Below are 27,248 nucleotides of genomic sequence, written 5' to 3'. Positions count from 1 at the left end.
GGGAACTGTGCTGCTAACTTCTTTAAGTCTTTCAATATTCCTATTTACATCTTCCAACTAAGCAGCAGTGGCACACTCACCTCCCTGGTGGATGGGTCAGAACCCACTAATATTGTTTATCACTGTTTGTAAACAATGATGCTTACTAACAATCACTTGTGCTCATTAGTCCAGGTCTAGAGACATAGGTGCTATTTCCTAAGCTGGTTCATATGCAGAAATCCAGCTAAAAGACTGAAATGAAATGGAGATAGAAGGGCTTTTCTTATCTGCCTTTACAATATAATATTTATCCAGACAATATCGGCAATGTAAATGAACTCAGAGAAAGGACACAATATTTTCAGTGTTGCTCTGGGTGATTAGATGACAATAAAAATTACCTTTCCATATGAACCTTGTCCTAATACTTTCAACAGTTCAAACTGAGAAGGATCTGCTTTTTCAAAACCTTCCTTGACATGATGACTGATGTCTATTTCCTTCACGATACCTTCTTCCTGCAAAGGGAAAAACAAAACAAAAAAATCCCCAAATCAGAGCCATTATCCTAAGGAAACATACTTTTAATTAAAAGCTTGTCTTCTGTGATGCTACAATCATATAGCAAATTTTGAAAACAGAAACAAATGCTTGTCTAAATATTCCACGTGCCTGTTGCCAGCTGGGAAGGGTAATTGTCAGGACATCCAGACCTGGTACTTCTGTTTATTGAGCCTCAAGATATGGCTAGATAAAGACAGATTATACAAGCTGAAGCCAAAAATAAACTGAAGAGCTTGTTGTGCCCATCAGAGACCTTGCTAGCAGAGTGGCTTGTACTCAAATCTGCACTAGAGAGGCTCCATCACACTTCTCTCCACATATTTTCACAGCTTCCCCTCAAAGCATCATTTAAGTTAAACTTAAAAAGCTCCCTTAGTCTTAAGCAGCAATTCTTCTAATGAGTAGGTAATGAAGAAAATACATTGCTGAAAGAACCTCTTCCTATTTATCTCAAAAACTGGGGAGTTACTACCGGTAACCATTTAAACAGAAAACAAATTAATGATTATATGTGAAATGAGGTGGTGGTGCAAGAAAATTGACACACACTTTATTGCTTGCATGAGTTAGTTTTATACGCTATGTATTTGTTCAGATTCTTTTGTTAAAATCTTTCCTCTGTCAATAGATGCACATTCCTCAAAGACTTCAGTTGAACTAGGACCTTCATCTTGCAAGCTGTGACATATGGCATTAGTTTCAGTTTTTTCTTCCATGTTGTTTTGGCGTGTTCCTCTACAAAGGAACTGGGTCATGTGAGACCCAGAGGGACTACACAGAGTTTGCAGCAACCCAGAAAGTCACTGAGCTGAAAAGAAACCTGGAAGAAAGAACCTGCTTCTCAAGGACACAAAGATAAGGAAAGATAATAATTACACACCCTTTTATTTCTGTAGTGTTTTGTATACCTACATTTGAGGGTTTCGGTTTGTTTGGTTGGGGTTTTTTTCAAACTATTTGTTCTAACTTCTCCACAACAAAAATATGGATTTTCATTACAAACATTTTTTTTTTCCATCTCCCAGTTTGAAGGGACTTACTTATTTAGGAATAAGTTTGACTATTTGTGCACCCAGCAGAAATAATTGGAATCTCACAAACATTTTTACATGGACTTTTCCAGCAATTTTCCTTTCTCCCCCCAAAAAATCTTTATAAGACCCAGTAATATAACATTTATTCCCCACTCTTAAAAACTAATGTTTAGAAAACAGAAATAACATCCTAAAAACAAAAATGCATAAAACCCCTGAAAATTTTGGCCAAAACACATTCTGTGCTAAATATGAATAAATTTGATTTTCTTCTCCTGCAGAAAAATTGCTGTCACTTTCTACTAGCTGTAATTTTTCAGATGCATGGGTTGCATTACCCAGATTGCTTTCTTATGGGTAATATTGCAGTTTCATCCCTCCTCTTCCCTGCCCTGCCTCTTTACACTCACATACTTTGTAACAGTGGACTATATCCTCTTCTTGGTTTGGAAAGTTTCCTGTAGTTCATTCATGCTACCACAATTATAGAAAATAATCATCATCTCAGAGTAACTCCTTTTCCTTATCCTAATTCCTATAGTTTAAGGTTTGCCTGAAAGGAAATGCTTAAAACCAAAGATGTGTTTTCACAGAGAGATTGAAAGCATTTCTAAGTACAGAACTGCCAAGATCTCTCTTCTCATTTTTCTGACTTTAATTGCTGTGTGAGATAGCATAACTTTCTGATACTAAATATATAATTTTTTCAATTATTTTGTACTCCAGTCTGCACCATGGAGTCACTTTCAGCTACATTTGCAATTTAAATGATAAGTGAGTTTCGATTTGCCCATTCATATTACTCATCAAAGTCAAAGACCTACAACCCTAAGCATATTTCTCATTGTATTACTAAATTTAATATAACCTCTTTAGGTTCATGAAACACATTCAGTTCCAGGAATATACTGAAAATATTAAAATGATGAAAATTCAGCTTGCTGGAAGAATGCTTAAAAATTTTTTACACTCCCATATAATAGCATAAATAATTTATAACATGCAATAAAAACAGTAATTATATGCATCTTTAATTAAAAGATCAGGGAAAAAAAAAAAAAAAGAGTATTTACAGAAAATGTAACAAAAAACAAGGCCTAGAAATGTTTACTGGAGAAGCATGGATTTTAAAGAAAGAAAAAACATGCTAGATTTTGTGATTATCAAAATATAAAAACATTGGTTAGAAGAGGCTTCTAGAGGTCATCTGATCCAACAGACCTGCCCAAAATATCACTGACACTTGTTCAGACCAGCCAGCCGGATTTTTGTCCACTGTGGTTTGCAGTGTCTCAAACACTGAAGCTTGAGCCACTTCCTACAAGAGATTATTCTCTTTGGATTTTTCCACAGTCCAGCCGAGCTGGCTGATCCACGTGCCCTTAGGAGGAAGCAGGATATTTTTCTAGGAAGGTAGGATTTCCTGTGGATTTCCTGTGGTCGCCTCGCTAGAAAGGGGCAGCAAAGCAGCCCTGAAGAAAAAGCATGCCAGCTGTTTTTTCACCCATCATCACCACAGTGGTGTCACTTGTGAGCTGTCCAAGAGGTAGATAGTATTTTAGCTGGTATGACAAATCCACTTCCCCTGGAGCAGAAAGCCAAACTGGCAGTGCTTGAGACTGAAGACAGACACAGCTCCTTAAAGGAAATACATGCTGGGGTGTTTGCACACATGCACCCATTTGCCTTGAATGTATTTCTATAATCTTATTACCTACTGGCTGCATAAATCACAGAATAACTTGTGTTTGTTTGTTTTACCTTTCTAGCAAAAAAAAAACCCCAAACAAACCAGCACAAACCAAACACTCATATTTTTTATTTACATTCTTACATGGGATTTTCTCATTTGAAGTCTTCCTGTATTATGCCAGATATGGAATCTGGCATCATTTTTCTCAGGTATTGATGATCAGAGTGAAACCCAAACTGTCAAAGCACAATTATTGTGGGCAGGTCTCCCAACCATTTTGGTCTGAGTTGCACACTAGAAACTTGTTTAATACAGATTTATTTTTCACTGCTCCAGTAGCAAGTGCACCATCTCTGCATCGGGAATTAGCATAACAACAACAAAACTGAGACAAGAGAATCACAGTACAGACAAAGCCTGCACACTGAAGAAGCTGTTTTGATGGAAAGGATTTCTTTCTGGAAAAATACCAAACAACCAACTTCAAAACAGTGAAGTTGGTGGAACCAAAAGTGAATGTTCCACAGTTTGATCTTGCAACAGCTGTGCACACCAGCCCAGGCTCTTGGTCCCTGCTGTATTGTCCCACACTGCATTAGCAAGCAAGCTCGATTTGATGAAGCTTAATATTTTGTAAACTTCTCTAAATATTTATGTTTTCACAAAAAACATCATCCTGTGACAAAAGTGAGATGGATGTTCTTGGTGGCTTGCAGAAAGCACACGGTCAAGCAGGATAGAATAGAAGAGGGAGGGCAATACATTAAAAGAGGAATGGAGAGTGCTTCTCTATGTTAATACAATAAAGACCTATTCTGAGTCTGATTCTATGCTTCACTTAGGCTTGCATGCTTTAGGATCTGAGGTCAATGAAGAACTCAACAAAAATGTGGCAGGAGGAAATAAGAAATAATGATAACTCAGAAGATAGTTTACTGTTGTTTGTATTTTGTTACCAATCTCCCCATTTGGCAAGTTATCACCTAACATAAACCCAAATCACAATTATTTAACTACCAAGTATGGCAGGCAACACATTTCAAAACAATATGATTCATTAAGAAAGCGTGTTTAAAACTGTGATATGGGAATAGTTAGGACAGGATGTGTCTGATAAAGATGAGGCCAGGTTTCTACCTCTGTTTCACAGTTTCTAATCTGGCTCAACCCATAGGAGAGTAATTTGTACCGTAGACATAACAGGCCATTCAAATGCTGCCTAGGGCAGGAAATGAATTGCTGGCCTGCATACAGTTCTTTGAGGACAAGTATCTACATTAAAGAAGAAAAAAAAAAGGATTGGTGCATTTTGATTAGACTCTTCCCAAGCCAGTCTCCAGAAGCTGGAGTAAAAGTTGAGAAAGAAATCTTCCATTTTAAATAGGTTTTAATCCAAGTTCTGGTCTCTACTTTCATCTGGAAAGATGTACACTGAGCAATAATACCATAAATGGGCCTGGTTGTTTGTTCTCTACTGTCAAATACGCATTTGCTTTAACAACAATGAATTGGACCTACTGAGCCCTTACAGAAGCATGTGTAACTCACAGTGCATTTGCTGGACATTGTGCCAGGTCAGTATTTGGCTTTCCATTATAAACTTACCTACCTTCTCCAAAGGCCATATGGAGTTAAATAACACATTACAGTTTTAAGAGACATTGGGATTTCTTTTCCAGATCTTTCACAAAGGTGAATAGAATGTGTTATCTTGAATTTGGAATTCCAACAAATATGTAATAACTTACTGGAAAATAAAACTATGTCATAACTTACTGGAAAACAAAAACCTTAGGAGCAATTTCTGTGGAAATCAGCTGTTAAATTCAGCAGAACTTTTTCTAGAAAGGGGAACTATTAAGCTCTCTTTAAAATGCTTTAACACTTCTCTCCAGCTCTAATATTTCATCCTACATTTTTAGTTTCTTCTCCCTAATACATGCCTGTACAGTTGGGGTCCAGCAAACTAAATGGGAAGAGATGAATCACAGAGAGCAAAGGCAGTGAATACAATCTGCTGGATAGATTGATGAAGTCTATGAGATGAAGGTTCAAGTATTTGGGAGATTTGGGTAAAATTTTTTGTGCTACAAGGCATCCTTTGTGTCATTGATGAATCACTTAAGGCTGAGCTCAGCTAAATAAATGCAAACATTTATAGCACAGGAGACAACACTTTGAATAAGTTTACTTTGCAGCCAATAGAGAGAAGCAGGGACTTAAAAGAGATCAGATCCTTAAAAGAAATCACATCCTAAAAAGTGCACATTTCTGTCTGATGACTATGAAGAAGGCCTAAGATAACTTGCTGAGCTGGGGGCCTCTGCAGTTGCATGAGATGAATTCATGTTTATCATTTGATTTTGAAACACACTTAAATAGAGAAGTATTGTGGCCAGATTTTTAATGCCATTACGAGGGATATGTTTGCTGATATATGCCATGAAATGGAAGATTTTTCAAAAGAACTTATACACTTGAAACATCTAGACAATTAAAAAAACACTCTAAGGTGTTGGAAATAGTCCATTAATCAGGATTTTGCAGCTCAATAAATTAGGCATTTTTTCTACTTCCTCCCTAACTTGAAAAATAGGGATAGCTGCTTTTTGCTATCCTGTGGGAATATCATGAGAAGTAACAGAAAAAATCTGGAATTCTCATACTGCAGTAATGGACAGACAAATTATCTGAAATGTATCCAGTATACATGAGATACCAGGGAGCCTACAACTGAATTCTCTTTTAGCTCAGATTAAAACATTTTGAAGTCTGATGTTCTTTATCTGATGACTAGTGTCTTTATAGACCCAGTCCCTGACTAGGACAAATATATACCAAACTATGACTGTAAAGTTACATGAGGAGAGCAATCTTCCACTTCCAAGTGCAGATATGCATTAAGTACACCAGACTTAATTATAGACGCCAACTCTTGATCTAACTTTCAACCCTGGACACTAGCCAGGGTAACTCTAATTTTTATGTTATTTCTTATGCAAACTGCAATAGCTTATGAGGACTGGTGAGTAGAAAGAGTGCCTAATAAGATGTTAAAGCAAGGGGTTAAAAAGACAAAAGCAGAACCATCTGGTCACAAAACTTACAAAGAGTTGGGCAGCCTTACTCATATGGCATACTCTCGACAAATACTCAAATACGTTTGTGAACTTTACCAAACAGTCTCAAAATGAGTCACACCGTTAAAGGACAAAGAACTCAGCAATATTGCTCTTTCTACAATAAATAAGAGCAGGAACATTTTCACCAAGATCCTACTTGGCAATGGTGCAGCATTGGCCTTCACAACTCCACAGAGCTGTAAGGTCCATTGCTGACTGTCTCTGCTGGGGAACAGGCAAAAGAAGAACATCTGCCGCTCATTCATCAAGGAACTAATTCCCAGTGTGTCTGGAGCCAGAGAATGGAAGAAAATGTGACTCTCAGAAGGGTGAGCATTCTTGTTTCCTTATGATGATTCTATGTCACCACTAAACAAGGTTATGAACAGGAACCTAAACAGGGTTACATGCAGTGGTAGGGGCCAACACACATTGGACTGACTTGAAAAATAATCACATTGCAACATAGCTCAAGGCTGGTTCCCAGGTCAGTACTGTTCCCTGTGCACTCTGCTCTGAACAGCCCACAAACTCTCTGTGAATGGCCTGGGTGACTCGTGCCAGAGACCTTCCCAGGGATGCCCCCACCCACGGCCACTGCAGCCTCCCACCAGAGCTGGCTGGCACCTGCTGCAGCACATCAGCACTCACAGGAAAGCCCTAAGGGGACAGTCCCAATGTGATGGCAACCCATGCTCCCTGCATTTCCAGAATACAGGCAGCCCCCACATCCCCGTGTCCCAGCTTCACATCTGTAAAATGCAGGTGAGGCCATCTCCCTCTTTCCCTGGTTAGGCACTGCACACTGGAAAGATACCAAATGCTCAGATACTATGACACTAGGCTTGAAAAAGAAGGAAGACAGAAAAGAAGGTCTATATGTTAAGGATACTATTCAAGAAATAGAAATACTTGCTAAATTACTCCAATTTTCTTATTGCTGTACTCAGCTGCTTCACAAACTAGAATAAAAAGGTGCCTGATGTTTTCCTAGTGCATTTGAGTGTGAAATAAAAACTCCAGCTGCAGTAGAAAGATAAACTGCTTAAGCAAAACATATTTTGTACTGTTTCCTCAGTTTCCTGATCCAAATAAAACACTGCCCACCATAGCAGTGCAAATGGCACCACAACACAGTAAGCAGAAAACACAAAGCCCAGGGGCATTTGCATGGTGATTTTAAAGAACTGAATCATGTTTAATATGCATACTAAAGGAAAAATACCAGGTTTCATCTTGAAATGTGAGGCAGAGTCAACAAAAGGCTGTAATAAGAGATAATCACATTACTGAAGTGTTGGATTAGTCAGTTTAGGAAATATACCCGTCTGCTGTTTACAAATCACTTGTAGGGTATGGTAATTATCATTTTGTCTCCAAGAGGAATACTGACCTGCTTGCACATTTTGCATCCTCCCATTAATTAAATCAAGAATCCGCTAAGGGTTCAACCAGCTTGTACTTCACAAACTGGAGTCCTGCTGGCATTATGTTAGGGAAAAACGTGTTGTAATGAGGTTCATTATCTCAATGGCATTTTACAGGCAGACTATTAATAGGGAAATGGACTAATGAGAGGTCATTATAGAATCAAAGGAAATACAAATGAGTTTTAATGCTACTGTTGACAACATACAGCGTCAGTGAAGGCATTGAAGGAGAGAGGCCAAAGCAGCTGAATGAGGCAGAGAGAAGATGGCAAAAAGGAGATTCTAAGAGATGATAGGACAAATTTAGCAACATGGACAGAGGAATAAGATATGGAGGGCAGAGTGAAAAGGAAGCATCAAAAAGGACACAAGGGCAATTGGCTTGTGCCTATACCAACAGAGAGTTGAACCAAGAGAAGAACTGCAATATTAAATTACTTGAAATGCATTTTTTTTCCCCTGTTATGAAGCAGTTTAAATTTAAATACCTAACCATCTTCCTGGGATGAGGGGAAAGTACAGGCATGCATGTATGTACTGATATGGAAGGTGGTAAGCAGTCCTGGCGCACTCAAAACTGCTCCCAAAACAAAGGGTGAGTCCCCAAATGATGGGGACCAAAGCTGCTTTGCTGCACAGTTGGTTAACAGCATTGGGTATCCAGCTTCCTCCAGTAACTCAGCTGGGCCTCCAAAACACAGTATGAATTCAGTGGATCCAGACTCTGCTTATCTATGTAGACACCAGCTTCAATTTTTTAAGTTTTACAAAAACACACAGATAAAATAATAAAAAAAAGGTTACACAAAGTACCTGACAATGCCTCATTTCATGCTGGCTCCAGTTTCATAGACAAATATTTAGCAAGGGATACTAAAACTTATCTCTTCAGCTGTATACTTTTATTACAACCATGGCTAAATCTCAGGTCATTATTTGCAGAAGTTTGTATTTCAGTGCCTCAGGACTGTTACCAGGAACAAGTACCTCTTTAAGCAGAGTTTCAGCAGTCTACTGAAAATCTGGCCCAGGAAAAGGCCTGTAACATTTTGTAGTTTTTTTAACTACTTAGAAACCTCTAGTTTAGGTCATGTCCCTCAAAGATTCACACTCACAATATCCAAGGAAGAAGCTGCTAAACAGTTATCACACATCCTCTTTTCTGTGAAGGGAATAATTGTTTACAATTACCATACTAAACAAAAGTATACATTATGTACACACACTGGCTGAAAAGATGTGTACTTTGAGAATGAGAACAAACAAAACACAAAAAATCCATCTGGATGCAAAGAACATCTTTGCAAAACTGTTTGGAAGACTCTCCTGTTTCAAAGAGGTCAAACTGCCGCACCAATCTGTTCTGCAGAGATTTAAAATGGATAATGTGATTTTGTATAACAAAAAGGGGGTGGTGGGTGGTGCTAAGTTAGTTGGTTGTCAGCTGAACAGAATCTTGACAAACTTAACATGACAGCTTCACAGCAGCAAAGCTTCAGTCAAAGCTGATCTTTAGTCTACTGAAGTCTACTGAAAATTATTTCCAGAGTAGAATTCATCCAAACATATGTTTGAACTCTGATCAACAACCAAACTCTGTCTGAGTTAGCTGTCTAAACTTCTGTACAGCTGGAAAAAACAAAGGGTGCTCTTAGGTTTTTCTTTCTTTCAGACAGCAGTACGTCCCTAGTAGTCTAAACCAGGACTTAGTAAGCTTGCCTCTTTCTCCTGACTTTAAAGCAAGTCTATGTTAATTAGTTCAGATTTACATTAATTCTTATTTCCCTCATTCCTCAATGACTCTTTTAGCATTAGATGGAGCATATGCATTCCACAAAAGACACACACTGCATTTTACTGACTATTTTCAGGCCAGCTTTTGATCAACCCACCTTTTTCACTAATCATTTTCTACAGTCTCCAGCAGACAATGAATGATGCTCTCATAGTTTCATTTTTCTGGCCTGAGGTACACTTGTACAAACTATTGCAATATTCTTCAGCAGAGACATTGTTAACCTGTGTGGCTACTGCCATGATCTGCCACCACAAGTCAGGGAAATCGGGGCTCTTGGCCATGAAACTGGAAGAAAACCTGCAACCCTGTGTCAGACAAGTTTTTACACTGGAAGAAACTTTAACAGGTATGGGGAAAAACAGTTTCTTCAGCCCCTTAATTCAAAATAAATTTTACTTGTTTGCACAGTCCTTGTAGTGTTTGACCCATTAGATAACCCTGCATCAGTTAGAAAACTGCCAAGACAACTGGAAGCTGAGCCCAGCTGCAGTGCTCATCACCACGTTCCTGCAGACTGTGAGGCATGGCTTTCACCTGCCCTGCAGCTCTTTTATCACCCAACTGTGTAAAGGGACACTTACATCAAGTGGTCCTGGTTTTTATCTTCAGCCACCTTATTCACAAAAACCCTACTTGAAACAAAGGTACATGATGATGATGATGGTGGAGGAAGGCAGTAGAAAGGAGCTCTTTCTGTTTAATCCATTTCTGCGCAGAAGCTTCTGTGGTTTTTAAGTATTGAGTATACCAGTTTTAGAGCAAATGTACTGCTTTAGCTTCCTTTCTACAAGTATTTTTTTAACATACACAAGCAAGTAAAAGGTCAAATGGAGATTACCAAATTCCTGCTGGGTAGTTTTCACTGACCTGCAGCTATTTCGATATTTTTCTGTTCTGGCTGAAAACCATTAAAACAAATTCACACAGCTTTTTAATGGGTAAAGGCTTTGTTGTTTTGTTGTTGTTGTTGTTGTTTTAAAATAAAAGATAATCCAAATGGCTTTACTGAAAATCAGTTTGCTGCACACTGTAAAGGGACAAGATGGAGAAAGAAGACAAATTTAAATCTACTGTCTTACTGAAATGACAGGTTGCTCACAAGTGATAGGGAGCTGAACCTACAAGACCAAAGCACAGATAAAGATCTTTGTAGTGCACCATCATGACCTCTCTCACAAGTTTATCCCCAATGAGCTGGAGAAGTTAAAGGTTACTATACTGTAGATTGTGAGATTGTTCTTATGCTCAGAGCAACCACAGAGCTGTCTGGGACTCCTGGAAGAGACTAAATTCCCATTCAGAGAAAAGTGAATGGGCACAGATTAAATGAGTTCTTCCTATTTGACTTTTAACATTAATTTCAGATACATCTTCCATTAGTAACCTGAACAAAGAAAAATGAATGGAAAAATACAGTGCCACACATTACAGAGATTTACTAATTTTTTTTAATAAGAAGCTAATAAAATAAAAATGCTTTTTGGTGTTCCATATGGTGGATGTTATCCCATTGACACTCAAAATCACCAGCTGGCTCCACTGGGCTGCAATATCAGTGAAATCCTTAATGAAGCTGGGAGACAGAATTGTGAAAAAGAATCTGATGACACATTATAAACACCAATAATTTTATGCTGCATAAAAAATTTGAAAATCACTCAAATTCAGTAATTCTGTATGAAACACAGGATACCAAGCAACAGCTATTCCTGTTCCTTTACAGATAAGACATTTTTTGTGCTTCTCAGGGAGTCCTAGACAATTATGCCCACACTAAATTATAACATTTATAGTGAGCCTTATTTTATAACCCTAGGCAGGCAACCATATCTGTATCATATGTAACTGTAGTGACATTTTATAAACAACAGCAAGAAGACAACTGAGTGGGAAGTGAAGTAATTCAATCAATCAATAAGCTGAAACTAATATTAGGGACAAAGGAAAAATAGAGAACACAACCAGAAGATGACAAGTGAAAACCAAAGAGGAAAGCTGGAACCACACAAAAGTGTTACTTTAAAGAAGTGTTTAGTCAAATTCACAAGTCCAATGCTCATTAGTTTTCCTTATTTTGTCATAAAAGAAGAGCAATTCCACAGTGTTTCCAAGACACCATGGGAGGTAAAGTTTCTGCAGTTTAAGACAATACTTTAAGAAAAAAACTCTTTAATGTAAAACACAGTGCAAAGCTGATTGTGAATTTGCCACAAATTCTGCTTTGTTTGTATTCTCAAATTTATTTGCATTTAAAAGCATTATTTTTTCTTGCTGACTACACAGCAGGGTCCTGCTATGCCAAAGCAGAGTTTCAGCTCGCTTTGTTAAAAGCTCAGTTGTCCTAAAAACATTATTTTTGGACTGTGCTTTTTCTGATTTGTTTTCAATGTTCAAAATGTTTCTTTACCACAAAGGCTGAGTAAATTGTCATCTGCTGTCTTTGAATTTTATCCAGAACTTACAACTGAAACTTTTTTGTACAGGTCAAAACCAAAATCTTTTGTCTCCATAGAACTCCTTACGCTCGTGAAGACACACATGGATGTCATCAGTGAGTTTGGATTAAACTATGTTACTGAAACCATCTAAAAAGTCAAGTAACATAAGAATTGCAGTTCTGCATAGTTGCAATTTCTAAACTTCCAGTTCTGTGAAGTAGCAAGTGAAGCTGGGTGACATAAAACACTGCTGTGTAAATGGCCTTCATTTGAAGGTTAAGAGTAAAGAGAAACAAATAATTCACATCAGCTTCTCATCTCTGTACCGACTTCTATGCCAACAAGCTGTAATTGTACGTTTTAAGGACACTGAAGGTTGATTAGGTGCAGTTATAACTAAGATTCCTGGACTGCAGAGAGCAGAGGAATCTAATAGTCTTTAATACAAATGCTGCAAGTTGACCTGGGTGACATATACCAAATGCAAATAAGTATTACAGAAAGTGCACAACATTATTCCCATTATTGACAAAAAAAAAAAAAATATATGATGTATGATGTATATCTACATAAATATGCTGGATTTTATCTGGAGCAAAATCAGAAGAAATTTTTTTCCTTTTTTTTTTTTTTTTTTAGCAAAAGTTGATCTGAAGACCTAAGGAGTCCCTTGCACACTGAACAGTGCCTGTCAGCCAAGTAAGCTACTGAATTTCTCTCCTTCAAAAGTCACCTATGAAAGGCACCAATGAAAGGATATTCAGTATTGCAGGATTTTCTTCACCAACAAACAAGCAAACTAAGTCACTGCCCACCCTACCTGAAAACCTCCTGCCTGCCTTCCAGTCACCCCATCACAAATATTTGGGTGGTAAGCTGAGTCTGGGAGAGTGCCAAGAGGATGCAGGGTTGGGCTGGCAGGAACTGGGGTGGGATGCAGCTGCAGATTCCTGGGATATACACCAGCATCATGAAAGGCATGATGGAGACATGACCAGAGCTTCTGCCCCTCAGCCCACCCTCAGCTCCTCAAACCCAGAAAGGCATTCTCTCAGAAAGGTCCCCAGCTGCTCTGCTCTTGGGAAGTTATAATGAGTCTTTTAAATCACAACCTGAAAGGGAGCCACAGGCAAGTGAGGTGGCAGCTCACACAAGGTGTAAAGAAAGGAACCAAATTGTTTTGTGGTTGTGGCCAGCTCTGAGGGAGAAGTAGGGCAAAACACACAGGGCACATTCCAGCAGCCAGCTGTCAAAGTGAGGATGGAAGGCTTTGGGTTGTGGCAAGTCACACTCAGCAAAGCTGACCATCTCCCAGCCTGTCTCAGCCACACAACTGTTCAGCACTGCAGGGTAAAAGCCACAGAAAGCAAAGGCAAGAAAAAAGTTTGCAATCTGTGTGAGCACTGCAGACAGGTACATGGGAGGCTCTCAGACTTGGTTTAGCAACTCCCTCCCAGGCCAGTCTGGGACTTGGGGATAACACTGGTGGCCTAAACAAAAGCTCTTTTCCACCATCTAATGTGTGCATGGAAACACAAGCCCTAAACCAAGCCTGTTATAATGTCTACCTGCAGTGTTTTGCCAGTTTTACAAAACTAGAGACATGTACCAAACCTAAATTATACTTTGGATACAGTCAGGGGCAATAAACCTAACCACAGCAAGAAAAATTTAGGTTAGATGTCTGGAAAATCCTTCCATGGGAAGGGCAGAAAAACATCAAAACAGATGCCACTAATTGTGTTACTAATTTCTACCTTCAGCTACCTCTTCTTTGTCCTGATATTACACTCTTTTGTTGTGTTTTTTCAAGAACCCACAATGATCTCCACATCTGTAAATACAACGAATCCTATTAACGAATGGTGAACATTACAAAATTTATAACAGATATTCAGAATCCACCTTACAAATATAAGCCCCAGCTCTTGAAAACCCCTCTCTTTATAAATAGGCATAATTAATTACCAGCAACATAAGTAGATGTTGGAGAACTAACTGTTCTTGTAATAGTTTTGCAGGATCAGGCCCTAAAAACAGAGGATACAGATGGTGAACACAAGATGCACACTGAGTGAAAACAGTTCTCCTTTTCCCCACTGGCAGAATGCCAGTTAGTTAGAGTCTGTTAATGATGGAACAAGAGGAAGAACTGTCATGCATATGTGCCAAATTTACTCATATAAAAAGTGAATTTGGCATCAATATCTGTTGCAGCTAATCAACAACATGAAATAAGTGGGGCAACAAATTATGCCCCTTTTAATCAGCTAGCACTGTCATCTCCTTTATAAACAGGGAGAGTTTCTAAATTTGTTTCTGGTAAGTTTAAAGCAGTAAAAGAAGATGGAAACATCCTGTTGACAAAATACTGGCTCAGCCATCAAAGGACTTCCTACAGACTTTAGAGCATCATCAAAACACATAAATAGCATCATTCCATGAAGAAAAGTCAGGGATGAAGAGCAGATTCTTCACTTGGTTTTAAAACCTATTTGAGAAATAGTAAATTATTAGATCCTAATTGTGGATTTCCAACAGTGTGACTTCACTGTAATGATAAAAAGATAAAAGTTTGAGGAATTAGGCCTTTATTTTACAAGTTGCTTGACTAAACAACCAGATAATGTTGTGTTATTTCACCTCTTGTTGTAAAAGTGAGCAGAATGAAAACCCAGAATTTTACCATTTCATCTTCCTTCATCTTCATCTTCCCAGAATGCAAATCTTTGAAATAAATAAATGCCAACTCTTTTGGTATTCACAAGGTGGCACCTTGCTTGGACCATGTATCCCTGACATGCAAATCTGCAAGGGGGAATTCCCACAGTTCCTGATACACCAATCCCCTCAGAAGAGCTCCAGAAACATATCCATATATATTTTAACACTCCTCACTGTGAAAAAGCTCAGCTATAGAATATAATGCTTTGCAAAGAACAAGCATTAAGGAAAAAAAAAACCAAAAAACTGGACTAAAAATGGCCTAGGTATTTAAAGAAACTTCTCTTTAAGTGATACAAGTCTGAACATGTGATTACTTAAACAATAAAAACTCAAGCTTATATGTTTATACAGAAAATGACTAAGAAAATCAAGATCTAGGTTTTCATACAGATTTGAAAGCTCCCTGTGAAGGATGCCAGTAGACACAGAAATCTATACAAAATTTTTTCAATAATATAGAGCTGTATAAAATCCAGTAATTCATAGCTAATTCAGCTGAAAGCCAAATGAGAAGTTGCATGGTTCACCTGGACCATGAAAGACTCAGGATCTTTGGTAATCCAGCGTAAAATGATTTGCCAAACAGAACCACTTGACTGTAGAGGGTGAATATAAAACCTTTGTTTATAAATGCATAAGGTAACTGCCTGAGGAGCAGCCCAGCAGTGCATTAGTCCTGCAATATCCCCTCATCTTGCTTTCTCTCTCTGTGAAAGAGAAATTAAATTCCCCTGAGAGTTTCCATTGCCATTCTGTTGCCATTGAAAAAACATTTCAACAATCCACACGCAGGATTTACTCCACTGACCACTAATGCCAAAGGCCCCAAAACCACTTACACTAAAAGAAGACGAGTTTTGCAGTTTGGAGCTAATTCTATGAAGCAATGAAAAATTGATGGTTTCCTTTAGACTGCCATAGAAATGGCTGCTTTGTACATTTCTTTCCTCAGGGAATCCATTGCTATAATTTTCCATTGGAAAGTTTCTGAATTACTGCATTGCTAAAATAACTGCAATGATGACCTAATCTGGGTCATCAAAAACCTAGAATTAATCACATGCCTAAAAACAAACAAACAAAAAATTCTTATATAAATCTACTTGCTTGACTATCTGCAATTATTTTTATCAAATTCTTTGCAGTATTCTTCAAAATGTTAAAACATGGACTGTGACTTCTGCATTTTTCCACCTATAACAAATAAAAAAGTAATTTACTTTTTTTTTTTTAATATTATCAACAGCATATGCACTGCAAACATCATCCATTACAGGATGCCAAAGAAACACTAATCTAGCCTCAGAAAACTCTGCAAGTTAGGTAAGTATTAACCTCAGATGCTGTGAGGTTAAGCTGCTTGCCTATGGTCACACAGTGAATTTGACAGGACCAGAAACAGAGGCCAAATTTCCCGATTCCCCAGCCCTATCATGAGGCAACACTAATGCAATTGCTTCATTTTAATTTAATGGTCTATACAACTCATGTTTCTAAATCTCCAGAGCTTTTACCAGCAGGTATTAATGCTTTACTTCAGGTTCAAAAGTATGACATACACTAAAAGCTGGTTTTAGGTTAATGGAAATGAACTGGCCCATCTTGAAACACCAAGCTGTTTATAGCATGCTGATGCTGACAGAGCTGTATGGGAATGCTGGGATGCAGCTCTCAGGTTCCATCACCCATCACCGTAGCTGGCAGTGCAGTGCCCAGGCCAGCTTTGCACAGGGTGCCCTGGGACATTTACGTACAGCTCCTCTCTGTGCAACCTTGACCCAACCCTCACCAGCACAGCCTGAAATGCCACCAAGAAAGGTCATTCCTATTACATTCAGTGTACCCTAACTAGGTGGGAGGGTCTCCAGTGTGTATTGACAGTGTGCTAGCCTGCTTTTGCAGGCATAGGATATTCTGGCTCCACAAGATCAAACAGTGGCGCATTAGAATTGTTAGAGGGCTCAGCTGCCTCAATTCCCCAGTCCCATTTCTGCTGACCCAAGTGTGTGCCTGACACATCTCTCTGGAAGAGCTCCACATTGTTTCTTTCCAGTGGTTGCAAGAGCACCCAGATGTGGAGAGGTAAGACAAGCTGCAGGTAGCCACCCTTTGGAAACTCATTGTTTACACCGTTCACCGAAGAAGCGCGGAGAAGCACGCATGCCTCAGACCACCATACAAGTAGTCAGTCGCTCCTTGTGTCCAGAAACTACCTCCAGTACTCACTCAAAACCAAAGCTGGCCATCCCAGAAAGTTTCTCACACGATAAATAAAATTTCAAAATTTCTTTTCACCTTCCCTGTCTTCATTGTGCTCTCATTTCTCTTGCTAACTGACTGCAACTTCCCCACATTTTTATTTATACTTGTCCCCTGACTTGCATGGTTTATTGCACTTAGTGGTCCTAGCCATTTTGGGGGTTAAGCAACATCTGCTCAGATAATCAGAAGAGATTAACAAGTCAGAGAACAGTCATTACCTGCAGACATTCTGAAAATAGCCATCTCCACAAATCCAGTGGACAGAGCCATCAATTACAGTAATCCTACAGGAAGGCAGTATTTGCATAGAAAAAGTACTTTAATCTTATAAGTAGAACACACAGTGAAAAAGGTTTCTCTAGCACCAAAAATGTCAGCTCCAGTATTTCAGGAAATAAACAGTGAAATTAGTGCTTGCAATGTCACTAAATGTAACTTATGTCATACTTCTAGGGATTAACCAGTTCTAGAATAAAGGACTTCTTAGTATGAGTGAAAGAAAATGAAAATCTAGAACATACCAGCTGATGCTCTTAATGACAATCACCTCTCCATGAATGTCTGGGACTACCTGCATGTACAATGTGTTTAAAACTGGAGCCAGAGGCATCCAGTTATCTCAGTCACATGGATAATGTTAAAATAAAGACTTCTTTCTTGAGGAGCTCCAGCTCAACTTTAAAAATCGCTTTTTAACAACTACTAGACTTCATCCTGTTTCATTGTTAATTTGAAGCATCTACTTATTGGAAAGAATATTGTATTCAGCTAAGAATCTGATGGGAATTTTATTTAAATGTCTTGGATTTTATTACAAAGGTTACTTGAAATATACAGATATAGATATAGATTTATAAATTAGAAGTAGGTGAGTTATTTTATTAAGCATGTTTTCAGAACAGTTTTTGAGCTGCAATTTTATAAAAAATCCTTTAAAGGTGCTGTAAAAATTCATTTTCCTTCCTGTTTTAAATTCTATTTTCATCTTAGTTTGATGGTAAGTTCAAAAAACTAGGATGCTGTTTTTCAAGAACAACCTAAGACAAAAATTGAAGAATTATGTGCAAAAAGCACGATATAGTTTTGAAGCAAAAATTCTGAAGAAGTGGTTGTAAAATTAAAGTAACTTTGAAAACTGTTAGAAATACTTTGACTTGGTGACTTTAAAAACTTTAACTTGGTGACTCTCTTAGTTAAATGAAAATTGTCTGAATGGAAAATCATGTTGGTTAGGTAGTTGCCATTTAAATTTGGTATTGTAGCAGAAAAGATAAGGAGACATGGGTGAGATGGAAGCCACGCCTACACAACCCTACCAGGCTTGCTGTTACCTCAAATTACATAATTTCACAGCACTTCTCTGGACATGGGAAACAGCACAGTACAGACCAATTCACTCCCAAATTAGAAAAGTAAGACTGGACCAACCCACTTTCCCTGGTGGAGAAAACCAGACTGGTCATGCTGCTGGAGACACCTGGGCTCTGATGGAGTCATTTGAACTTCACCAGTTACTCAACACTTGTCCTGGGAAAGTGGGTGTTCACTTGGCAACCCTGCAGCCACCTACCAGCTGAGGACAGGGCAGGTGCAGGCACCCAGCATGGACTTTGAAAGGGACAATCTTAAAGCCCTCCCTAAAGTTCAAATTATTGGAAAATTTTGTGACAGCATCTTGGACATGACAATGCACCTGTTTACAATAAAGGAAATGCACTGATCACAACAGACACTTTTTACAAGAGTCACTGCATTCAGACCCTCACATACAGGGGTTTTCCTACAGAGCTGATGTGGGTCGATAGCGGCTGTGGAAAGCATGGGAGCTCTCCTTCCTGCTCACGTCTGAACGTGACGGCGCGGAGAAGATCCAGAGCCTCCTCATTTCCAGCTGAACCAACTGGCCAGAGCTGTGGAATGACTGCCAGGGCTGGTGGGCTGCTTCACCTCCCTTTCTCCTGCCAAGAGACCACTCCTTTCTGAGCTGTTTGCCCTCTGTTGGGTGGGGGCAAGCACTGCTAGCACAGCAGAGAGGCAGAGCCCTGATCAAGAAAAGCTAAATGAGCTGCAAAGGGCAAATACGTAAAGGGGGTGCCATCTGGCAACAACATAAGGAAAAAAAAACATTAAGTGGGTTACATAAACCTAAAACCTACATATAAAGGCAGCTAAGGACAGTGTCTCGCCCAGCCTGAAGTGCCACTGGCCGAGCACCGCAAAAAGAACAAAATTAAAGTTATGCAATGCCTCACATTAGGCCCAAAGTAAATAAAGTCAGGGCACGCTCTTTGACAGCAACGTGAACCAAACCAGATAGCGTCGCTGGGTACAACCCCCGAGCTGCTCCCCACTGCCATGGCAAAGTGGGATGAGTGGGAGATGAGCAGGGGCTGCCTCAGCTGCAGGAGCCCCAGGCTGTGTTGGACATACAGAGCCCTCCCATCCCCATCCCCTCCTGCCACGCCTCAAGAAGTAGGTGCTCCATGGTCCAGCTCACAGCAGAAGCTCACCACAATAAGTAAAGCCCAGCACTGACAGAGAATTAAGGTCTGAACTGAAGTTCTAGGAAAGAATCTGGCACAACACTGGTTTCTATGCAGTAGAGCTCCTGAAGAATCAAACTTTTAATTTTTCCTATGAGTTATAGAGTATGCAGAAAATGATAAACAAGCAGAGAGCAAAGCGTAACATACATCTGAAAAATACTGTCTAAATTTTACTGTAGGTGTAGTCGCACAACATTCAAAATGCTGTAATACTCTGGCTTTATGTTCCAGCCAACTAGTACCAAACTCATCTATCTTTACTCCTAGCAGAATTAAATATTTTTGTAACTTCTCATTTAAATAACATGCAAATGCAAATTTGTATTAGCTTTCCCTACAGGGAATTAAGACCAAAATTTTTAAAAAAGCTAATTAAAAACTTCTACTGAATTTTAAAAGCTCTGTGCAGCTACTTCAGATGATTGCTCACAAATTCAATAAAACCCTAAAGATTACTCATGTCTAGCAGCGTTATCATCAAGGGCAAAGTAACTTTCTTTTTCATTTCACATAGAAAATGGACTTTTATTATGCTGATAATCACACCTACACACTGAGTACCCATCAGTGTTAGAAGCTGAAAGCTATGAGCAAGTTTTATTTCTCATTTTTAGAAAATTATAATCGTTTCAGATCACTCCCTCAGACTTTAGAACTGGGGGCTATGCTTTTCCAAACAATATCTCTTAGTTCACTATCAAGTGCCCTTAGCATCTTGGAAAGTCTTTTTTTATGTAATAATACATACATAGTCAAATATATATTGAGTAAGAATTTCTAATTGAAACTGAAATAGAATCTGATAGAAAAGATCCACAGTGTCACATCTGTGGATCATTCACATGAGTCACTATCATTTTTAACATGCAATAAAAATTCATCATTGAAAACTTCTATTTCGCAGTACAGAAATATTTTAAAGCAATTTAAAGATCTAGGAGACTCCACATGGTTTAAGGATAATTCTTTTAATATTTGAATCTGCAGTGTTCATCAAAGATCAAATTAAGAGAATGGGAACTCTGCCTTTTAGACCTGTATGATGCCTTTTAACCATTAAACTGTCCTTGGACTAATTTTTTCTCCCACAAAAGTTGGCATAAAACATTCCACAGCAGGCAGCTACCCTTCCCGGAGGAAATTCCTCAAGTATCCCAGAATTTGTTCTTAATATTTACTATTGACATTCCTTACATGCTGTCATGAATTCTGAAAGTGAATTTGAAAGTGTGACTTTCAAAAGTCGTCAAAACTGAAAGATCACTTGAAAGAAAGAACAGCCCTCAAGCTCTTCTGTAACTGTGGCAGCCCTTAACAGCATCACACACATGTTGAGAAATATTCAAGTAAGCCACTGATGAGAAAATGTTAGGATTCAGAGGGTGAAAATATTTGTTTCTCTATTCCTGACCATCTGCCCTTTCCTGAGAAAACTACCAAAACCTGCCAGATATTCTTTTTTTACCGAGGTTTTCATCTTCTCATTCCTTTCCTTTCGGTCAAGTATGCGAGTTTTCCCCCCATCCAGACTAATATTTTCATTTTTCCATCATGTGCATTGTGTTCTGGAAAAGTGTCAAAATTTACTTAGTAGGAACTGACAGAGAGGAAGATTTACTGACAGGATTAACATTTCACTAGTAAAAAATAAGAAGCGTATCAAACACACCTACTTTATGGTTTAAAAAAAAAAAAAAAAGACAGTAAGAAAAGAAAGAAAAAAAAAAAAGGAAGAAAATCAAAATTGTCCATCATTAGGGCTACTGGCAGCTGAGCAGGCTGCTTTGCAGTTTGCTCAGTTTTGTGTCTCATTGTTTCCTTTTACTCCTGTCTGCCGCTGTGTCTGTCTGCCTTGCCTTGTTTTGCAGTGTCCTGTGGGTGCCTGACAAGTTCCCTGGGTAGGGTCACCTCGTGTCCCCTGGGAGCACCAGAGAGGAGGACCATGGCTGCTGGCCAGGGATGCTGCTCATTCTGGCAGTGTAAGAACAATGATGGAAAATTCCACTCCATTCAATGTAGTGACTGTTACTCCTCTGTGTTTATATTTGCCTTCTGTCCCCAGGCAAAATCCTGTCCAAACTCCCATTCAGAGTACAGCTGAGAAGAGTAGGGAAGGAGAAGGTCCCTACAAGGAACCTGGCAGGTTTGACAGCTTCTTGCTTATTCCCATCAAATGTCCTGGGCAACCCCTTTGTGTTTTGCCATCCCCAATCATAGGAATCTGCCCACATTATTGTGTCACATTATTTAGTTTGCTTAGGAGCTCACTGAGAGCTGATAATCTGCCTATCACGACCAATCTGAAACTGGAAAATGGTCATGCACATTTTAAAAACAGTCTATCACACCATGTGTATTGATTATCTTCTGGAAACGCTTCAAGAGACATCATTCTGGAAGTCAATCTAAAATAAATATGACCTGAATTTATCCAGTACAGGTTGAATGAAGCCTTGTGACTAGGCACCTAGCTGGGGTTTTTCCCTATAAAATTTGCACACATTTTAACAATGTATAGCTGTCTACATCTTAATATCACAACCTCCTGGCAACTATGATTCATTAAAGAGGATTTTAGCTGCCATGTTTCACAGATGTGCATTGATATTTGAAAAAGTTCAGTTCCCATGCTCCAAGTACTGAAACACCTTTCCAAATCCTAAAATTGTACCATTGAAGTGGCCTGCTCTATGCACTTAACTAACCCCCAGCTATATTCCTGCGACCTGCCAGCAAGACAAACAAATGCTGTCAGGCAGGAATAAACAGACTGCAGAAAGCTGAAGCATGAACAAAGGTATGACTGAAAACACTGAGAAAGAGAAGAGGCAGATCTGCAGCCCTGCTGCCAATAAGGAGCTGTCACTCAGCCTGAGTGTCTGGCAGCAAACCTGCTACAGAAAACTTCAGCTGGCTGAAGCTGGGACATGGAAGTTGTCTTTGAAACCAAAATTCAGATTATCGAGTGCTTGAGAAAGACTGTTAACCTTTGATTTCCATATTTGATTTCCATATAAGGCAAAGTGATTCCTAATTACTGCATAAATTAATTGCTTCTCAGGGTTGATTGCTGCCACTGTTTACTGCTACAATCGGATGAAATCAGGTTTTTCTGATTCTGAAACTTATTTACACCTTCCAGAAGGAGAGAGAACAGGTTTAATTTTCAACAGTCTACCTCAGTGCCTCTTCCTTACTGGAAAGAACTATGGATACTATAAGCAGGTATTTCTTGTGCAAACAAAATTACATTATACACCTTCTTCATTAATGCTGCTCATGAATAAGGATGAAACATGAGGCAGAGAAAGGTAGATACTCTCTGAAAGAGGAAGAGAATACCACTCTGAGATAACAGATTTCTGCAATAAATAATTTATAACAATTTTTTACAGGACATACATCTCATGGAACATAAAACTATTAGCATAAAATACTGTTACCTTCTGGCAACTTAAGATCAAAAATCTGTTCTCAATTTCTTCTTTCCTGCCCTAAGTTCAAACTTCAAGCATAAGCCAGTGCTTTGGACCTCCCTAAAGGGCACCTGAGGTGTGGGGCACTGAGTGTGAAGCAGTGAGCTGTCTCTGTTCTGCTGTGACTTCCCTGCAAAAGTGACAAAGATTAAAACATCATGTTTTATCCACTAAATCCAGGGAGCAATACTGCAGGAGAGCAGGACTTTGCTGCAATGTGAGAAGCCCTAATGCAGCTGTGTTGGCAGGTGCAGCTCCATCATCTCTGCATTCCACCTCATGACTAGAAAACATTCAAATCTTCTAGAATACCTTGAAGTTAACAACACACTCAACTCTCCTTTGCCCAAACTGTGCTCCAACCCAGCAAGCAGAAAGGTTTGCTTGCAGGTTCTGAGCTCTAAACACCATTTTTGGCAAAACATGAGAGCAGCACCACTAGAGAAACCACACACTTCTATCCCATGTTCTGCCCCGTCTGTTGCAAGAGGGGGAAAGAAGATGCTCCACAGAAGAGGGCCTATATAGGTGGGCATGCCCCTAACAGGGAAGTTTGCCATGAGAATTTCCATTTGTCTTCCACATTCACCACGCATCATGTTGTGTCATGCAAAGAAACTTCTTGGAGTACCCATCTCACGATATTCAAAAAATGTTTCTAAATTAAAATGGATCATGCTACTTTTCTCCTCTTCTTCCTCCTCCTGTTCCCCCACACACACCATGAATATATTTTGGAAGAAAAGAATACACCCACTTCTTTAACAGATTATAGGTATTTCACATGTTTTACATGTAAGAAGGAAATAACATATAAATTCAGCAAATCTGCAGTGCTCCCTGCCTACAGAAAAAAAATGCAGGAATTCTAGGAATACGCATACATGGAAAGAGATCACCCTGTTAAGAAGGGACCAAAGTGCAGCAATGACTGAGACCTGCAGTGAATAATTAATGACATTTTTTTGACAGCGACTTATGCTCAAATTCCTAGAGGAAATAGTCTACTTAAACTGGTTTATTACAGCTGTATCCTCAGGAAAATCTAAACTCAGTTTAACGAAGCATTCTGATCAATTTGTGATGCACTTTCCCCCTTAGTTCTTCATGTGTAATAGCAAACTCACACAGAACAGAATTTAATCAAGGATGGCTAAAATAATTCAGTGGCTAAATTACTATACATTTTCCTAATTAAGCAATTACAACCCACTGCTGCCACAGACATTTGCTGAGTAATATCTCTGTTCCACTGTAGGCTTCAGCACAACTAGAGCAAGTAATAACACACTGAAATTGCTATAGTTAGACCCTTAGCAGGCACGATGGATGCATCAAATATTGGTTTGTAACTTTAGAGGAACTGGAGCTTTAAATTACAGTGGAGAGATTAACAACACAATTAATGAGAATTATAACAAAACCTAAATCCTCTACTCATGCAGCTTTGGGGAAAGCAAACAAGGTAAACAAACAAACCCCAAACCAAAGCCAAATGTTGGTGCACTCTGCTTCTGATTTGTTATCCACCCCCTCCCCTCCCTGCCAGCCTCCTGTTAAAAAGAAAGACCAATTTCACACTAATTCCACACTTGATAACAAGATTTCCAGGGAGCTTTTCTTTTCCTACAATGTAGGCAACAAGAAATGATAGGATCAGATCAAAGCAAATAATAAGATTAAGTCTCATTAAAAAAACTCCTCTTGTGCTTCAAAGGCACTTAACTGTATTAGAGGTAAAACTGAGAACAGTACATACACCTACAAACAACACACATCACATGTGCAGAACAGACCCTGTGCTGCAGAAACTGCATTTTTGGCCACAAAGCAACAGTCACATCAAATGAAAAAAACATTCTTCTGAAATGTGTGGATTTTATTCTAGGAGACAACACAATACTAGACAGGATACTTGATACAACATGCATTTACAGTGTTTTCTACCTTTTAAATATTTTTGTAGATTGGTTTACAAAGCTGCAAAAATAATCACTTCATGTCAACTTGTTGATATCAAATATTTTTTTTCTATGTAAATAATAAAATTACTGTTTAGCAAAATTCTTAAATTTCTGTAGAAATAGAGGATGCATAAAACATACTTGAATTTTTTTTCAAGGTTTCCATTACAAACTATTTTAGCTAAAATAACTGATTAATCCTCTGATGGACAATATTCATCCCATTCTGAAAAGAAAATTGATAATTTATTTTACTAACAAAGAATTCTACAGTGTTCAGTGCCATCCAGATCAAATTTAGCCAGAAACTGACCCTAACACTACATCAGATTTTCTAGCCAGCCTCTACCCTGCCAGCACAGGAAAGCTACAGACGGCAGAACAGAAGAGTGCAACAGTACCAAAAAGGAACATTCATTTTCAAACAAAACATAAAAATAAATTTTTCAACAGAATTGTAACTGAATTTCCAGTTAGGCAGAAGAAATATAAAATAACAGAAAACAAAAAACTGCCTGGTGTGAAATATTGCTGAAAATACAGTGTTTCCACTGAAGAAGTCTCTGTGACCTGATAGGGTCACAGACTGGAATGGGCATGATGCTGACGGCCCTGTTGTAAGGCACAGGGATCTTTTTAAAATAAATTCTCCCTTTCCCAGTCTCAGCTTCTCAATTCCTCTTCTACATTCAATTGCATTTTTATAGTATATTTTTTTTGTTTTATTTTTTTGGGGGTTATGGATATAAATGAAAATTAATGTCTACGAGAATGTAGAAAAATTCAAAGTTAATACTAATACACAATTTTATCAAGTTCCTCTGGAAATGTAAAAAGGCCTTGAAGCATAAAATATATATATAGTGTATATATATATAGTGTGTATATATATATATATGTAGTGAATGCATATAGTGTGTGTGTATATATAGTGTATATTTTATATATATATATATAGTATATTTTATATATATAGTATATTTTTAATATATATATATATATAGAGAGAGAGAGAGAGAGAGAGTGGTTTTTAAATATATATATATATATATATATATATATATATATATATATATATATGGGTTTTTTCCCCCCCTCTCTGTGGGTCCCCAGCAACAAGCACTGGAATCCAGACCCACCATCTCAACCACAGCAATTTCCACACAATAACCTCTTCCCTACTGTTAGAAATGTTTTGTTCTTAACATCGATCTTCACAATTTCATACATTATTTACAGAGTAAAGGAGGACAGTACAGAACACATCACCTCTCATTCTAAAATTATCACAACACACCCATGGATTATGCAACAGTACTTTAATCCAGGCTGGTTTTTTTCACAGCTTTGTTTGCAAGCAGCAATCCATGGATTTATCAATGCTGTTACTTTAACAGAGCCGTTTACAGGCAATACCTATTTCATGGTTCATTTTCATGCAGTTAAACTTCTTATTCACCTATGTGAACAGGTCTGCCACCAAAGGTCTCTAGAGTGACAGATAAACAGTCCAGAGAGAAAAGATGTGGTCACTAGGTGTCGAAAAAAATGCAGCCATGCTGTATGGGCAGAGTCCAAGAAAGTTCCCAAACCTTTTCCCTGGGGTACCAGTCACTACCACCACTGCAATAAACCTAAATCCTTCTTGTAACAGACCTAGAGAAAAAGCCACCTTACTCTAAATTATGCACCAACCTCTAACAGCAGATTTTAAATTATAACAGTATTCCACATTACAACCAAATCAAGATCCAGTCAGCTATAAAAATGAGACAATAACATGCCTTTCATGAGGAATTCTCTCTTCATCCACTTGGAAAAGCCTCTTTCCCTGACAAGATTTCCATGAATGGTTTTCCAGCTTCTCTTCTCTGAGGGTTGGAAACTCAATCAGATCACCAAAAATAGCCTCAGAACTATATATTTAAGTGTGGAAAGACAAATTTATTATTCTTTTTGCAAGCCTAGCAGCCTATCACCAGAGAAGGCAATGCAATCCATTCCTATGCACTGGGAGAGGCAAATTTATCTGGCCACTCTTGAAAAACAGGAACTGCTTGCAATGGGCAGTATTTTTTGCAACATCTAGTGTAATTTTCTGCTAAAAACAGCTGAGTGGTGCCCACAAAACTGACATTTATAGTCATAATCAGAAAAAAAAAAAAAAAAAAGCAAACCATTCTCTGCCTGTGCTCCACTCATGAACAACTTC

The 27,248-nt window shown here is 38.5% G+C and overlaps 1 protein-coding gene across 3 annotated transcripts in view; it reads right to left on the bottom strand.

The window, feature by feature from the left end:
* RPS6KA2 (ribosomal protein S6 kinase A2) overlaps window positions 1-27,248 on the bottom strand; it is a 285,035-nt gene that overhangs the window by 96,626 nt on the left and 161,161 nt on the right. For all 3 annotated transcript variants that reach the window (XM_086877952.1, XM_086877953.1, XM_023923711.2), the window contains one exon: window positions 384-500. In XM_086877952.1, the coding sequence (XP_086734078.1) occupies window positions 384-500 (117 nt within the window). The remainder of the gene's footprint in view (window positions 1-383; window positions 501-27,248) is intronic.

Source organism: Cyanistes caeruleus, chromosome 2, assembly GCF_971803275.1.
Source record: "Cyanistes caeruleus chromosome 2, bCyaCae1.hap1.1, whole genome shotgun sequence".
Lineage (NCBI taxonomy): Eukaryota > Metazoa > Chordata > Aves > Passeriformes > Paridae > Cyanistes > Cyanistes caeruleus.
The sequence above is the reverse complement of the archived record's forward strand: the minus strand, read 5'-3'. Positions and strand labels throughout refer to the sequence as shown.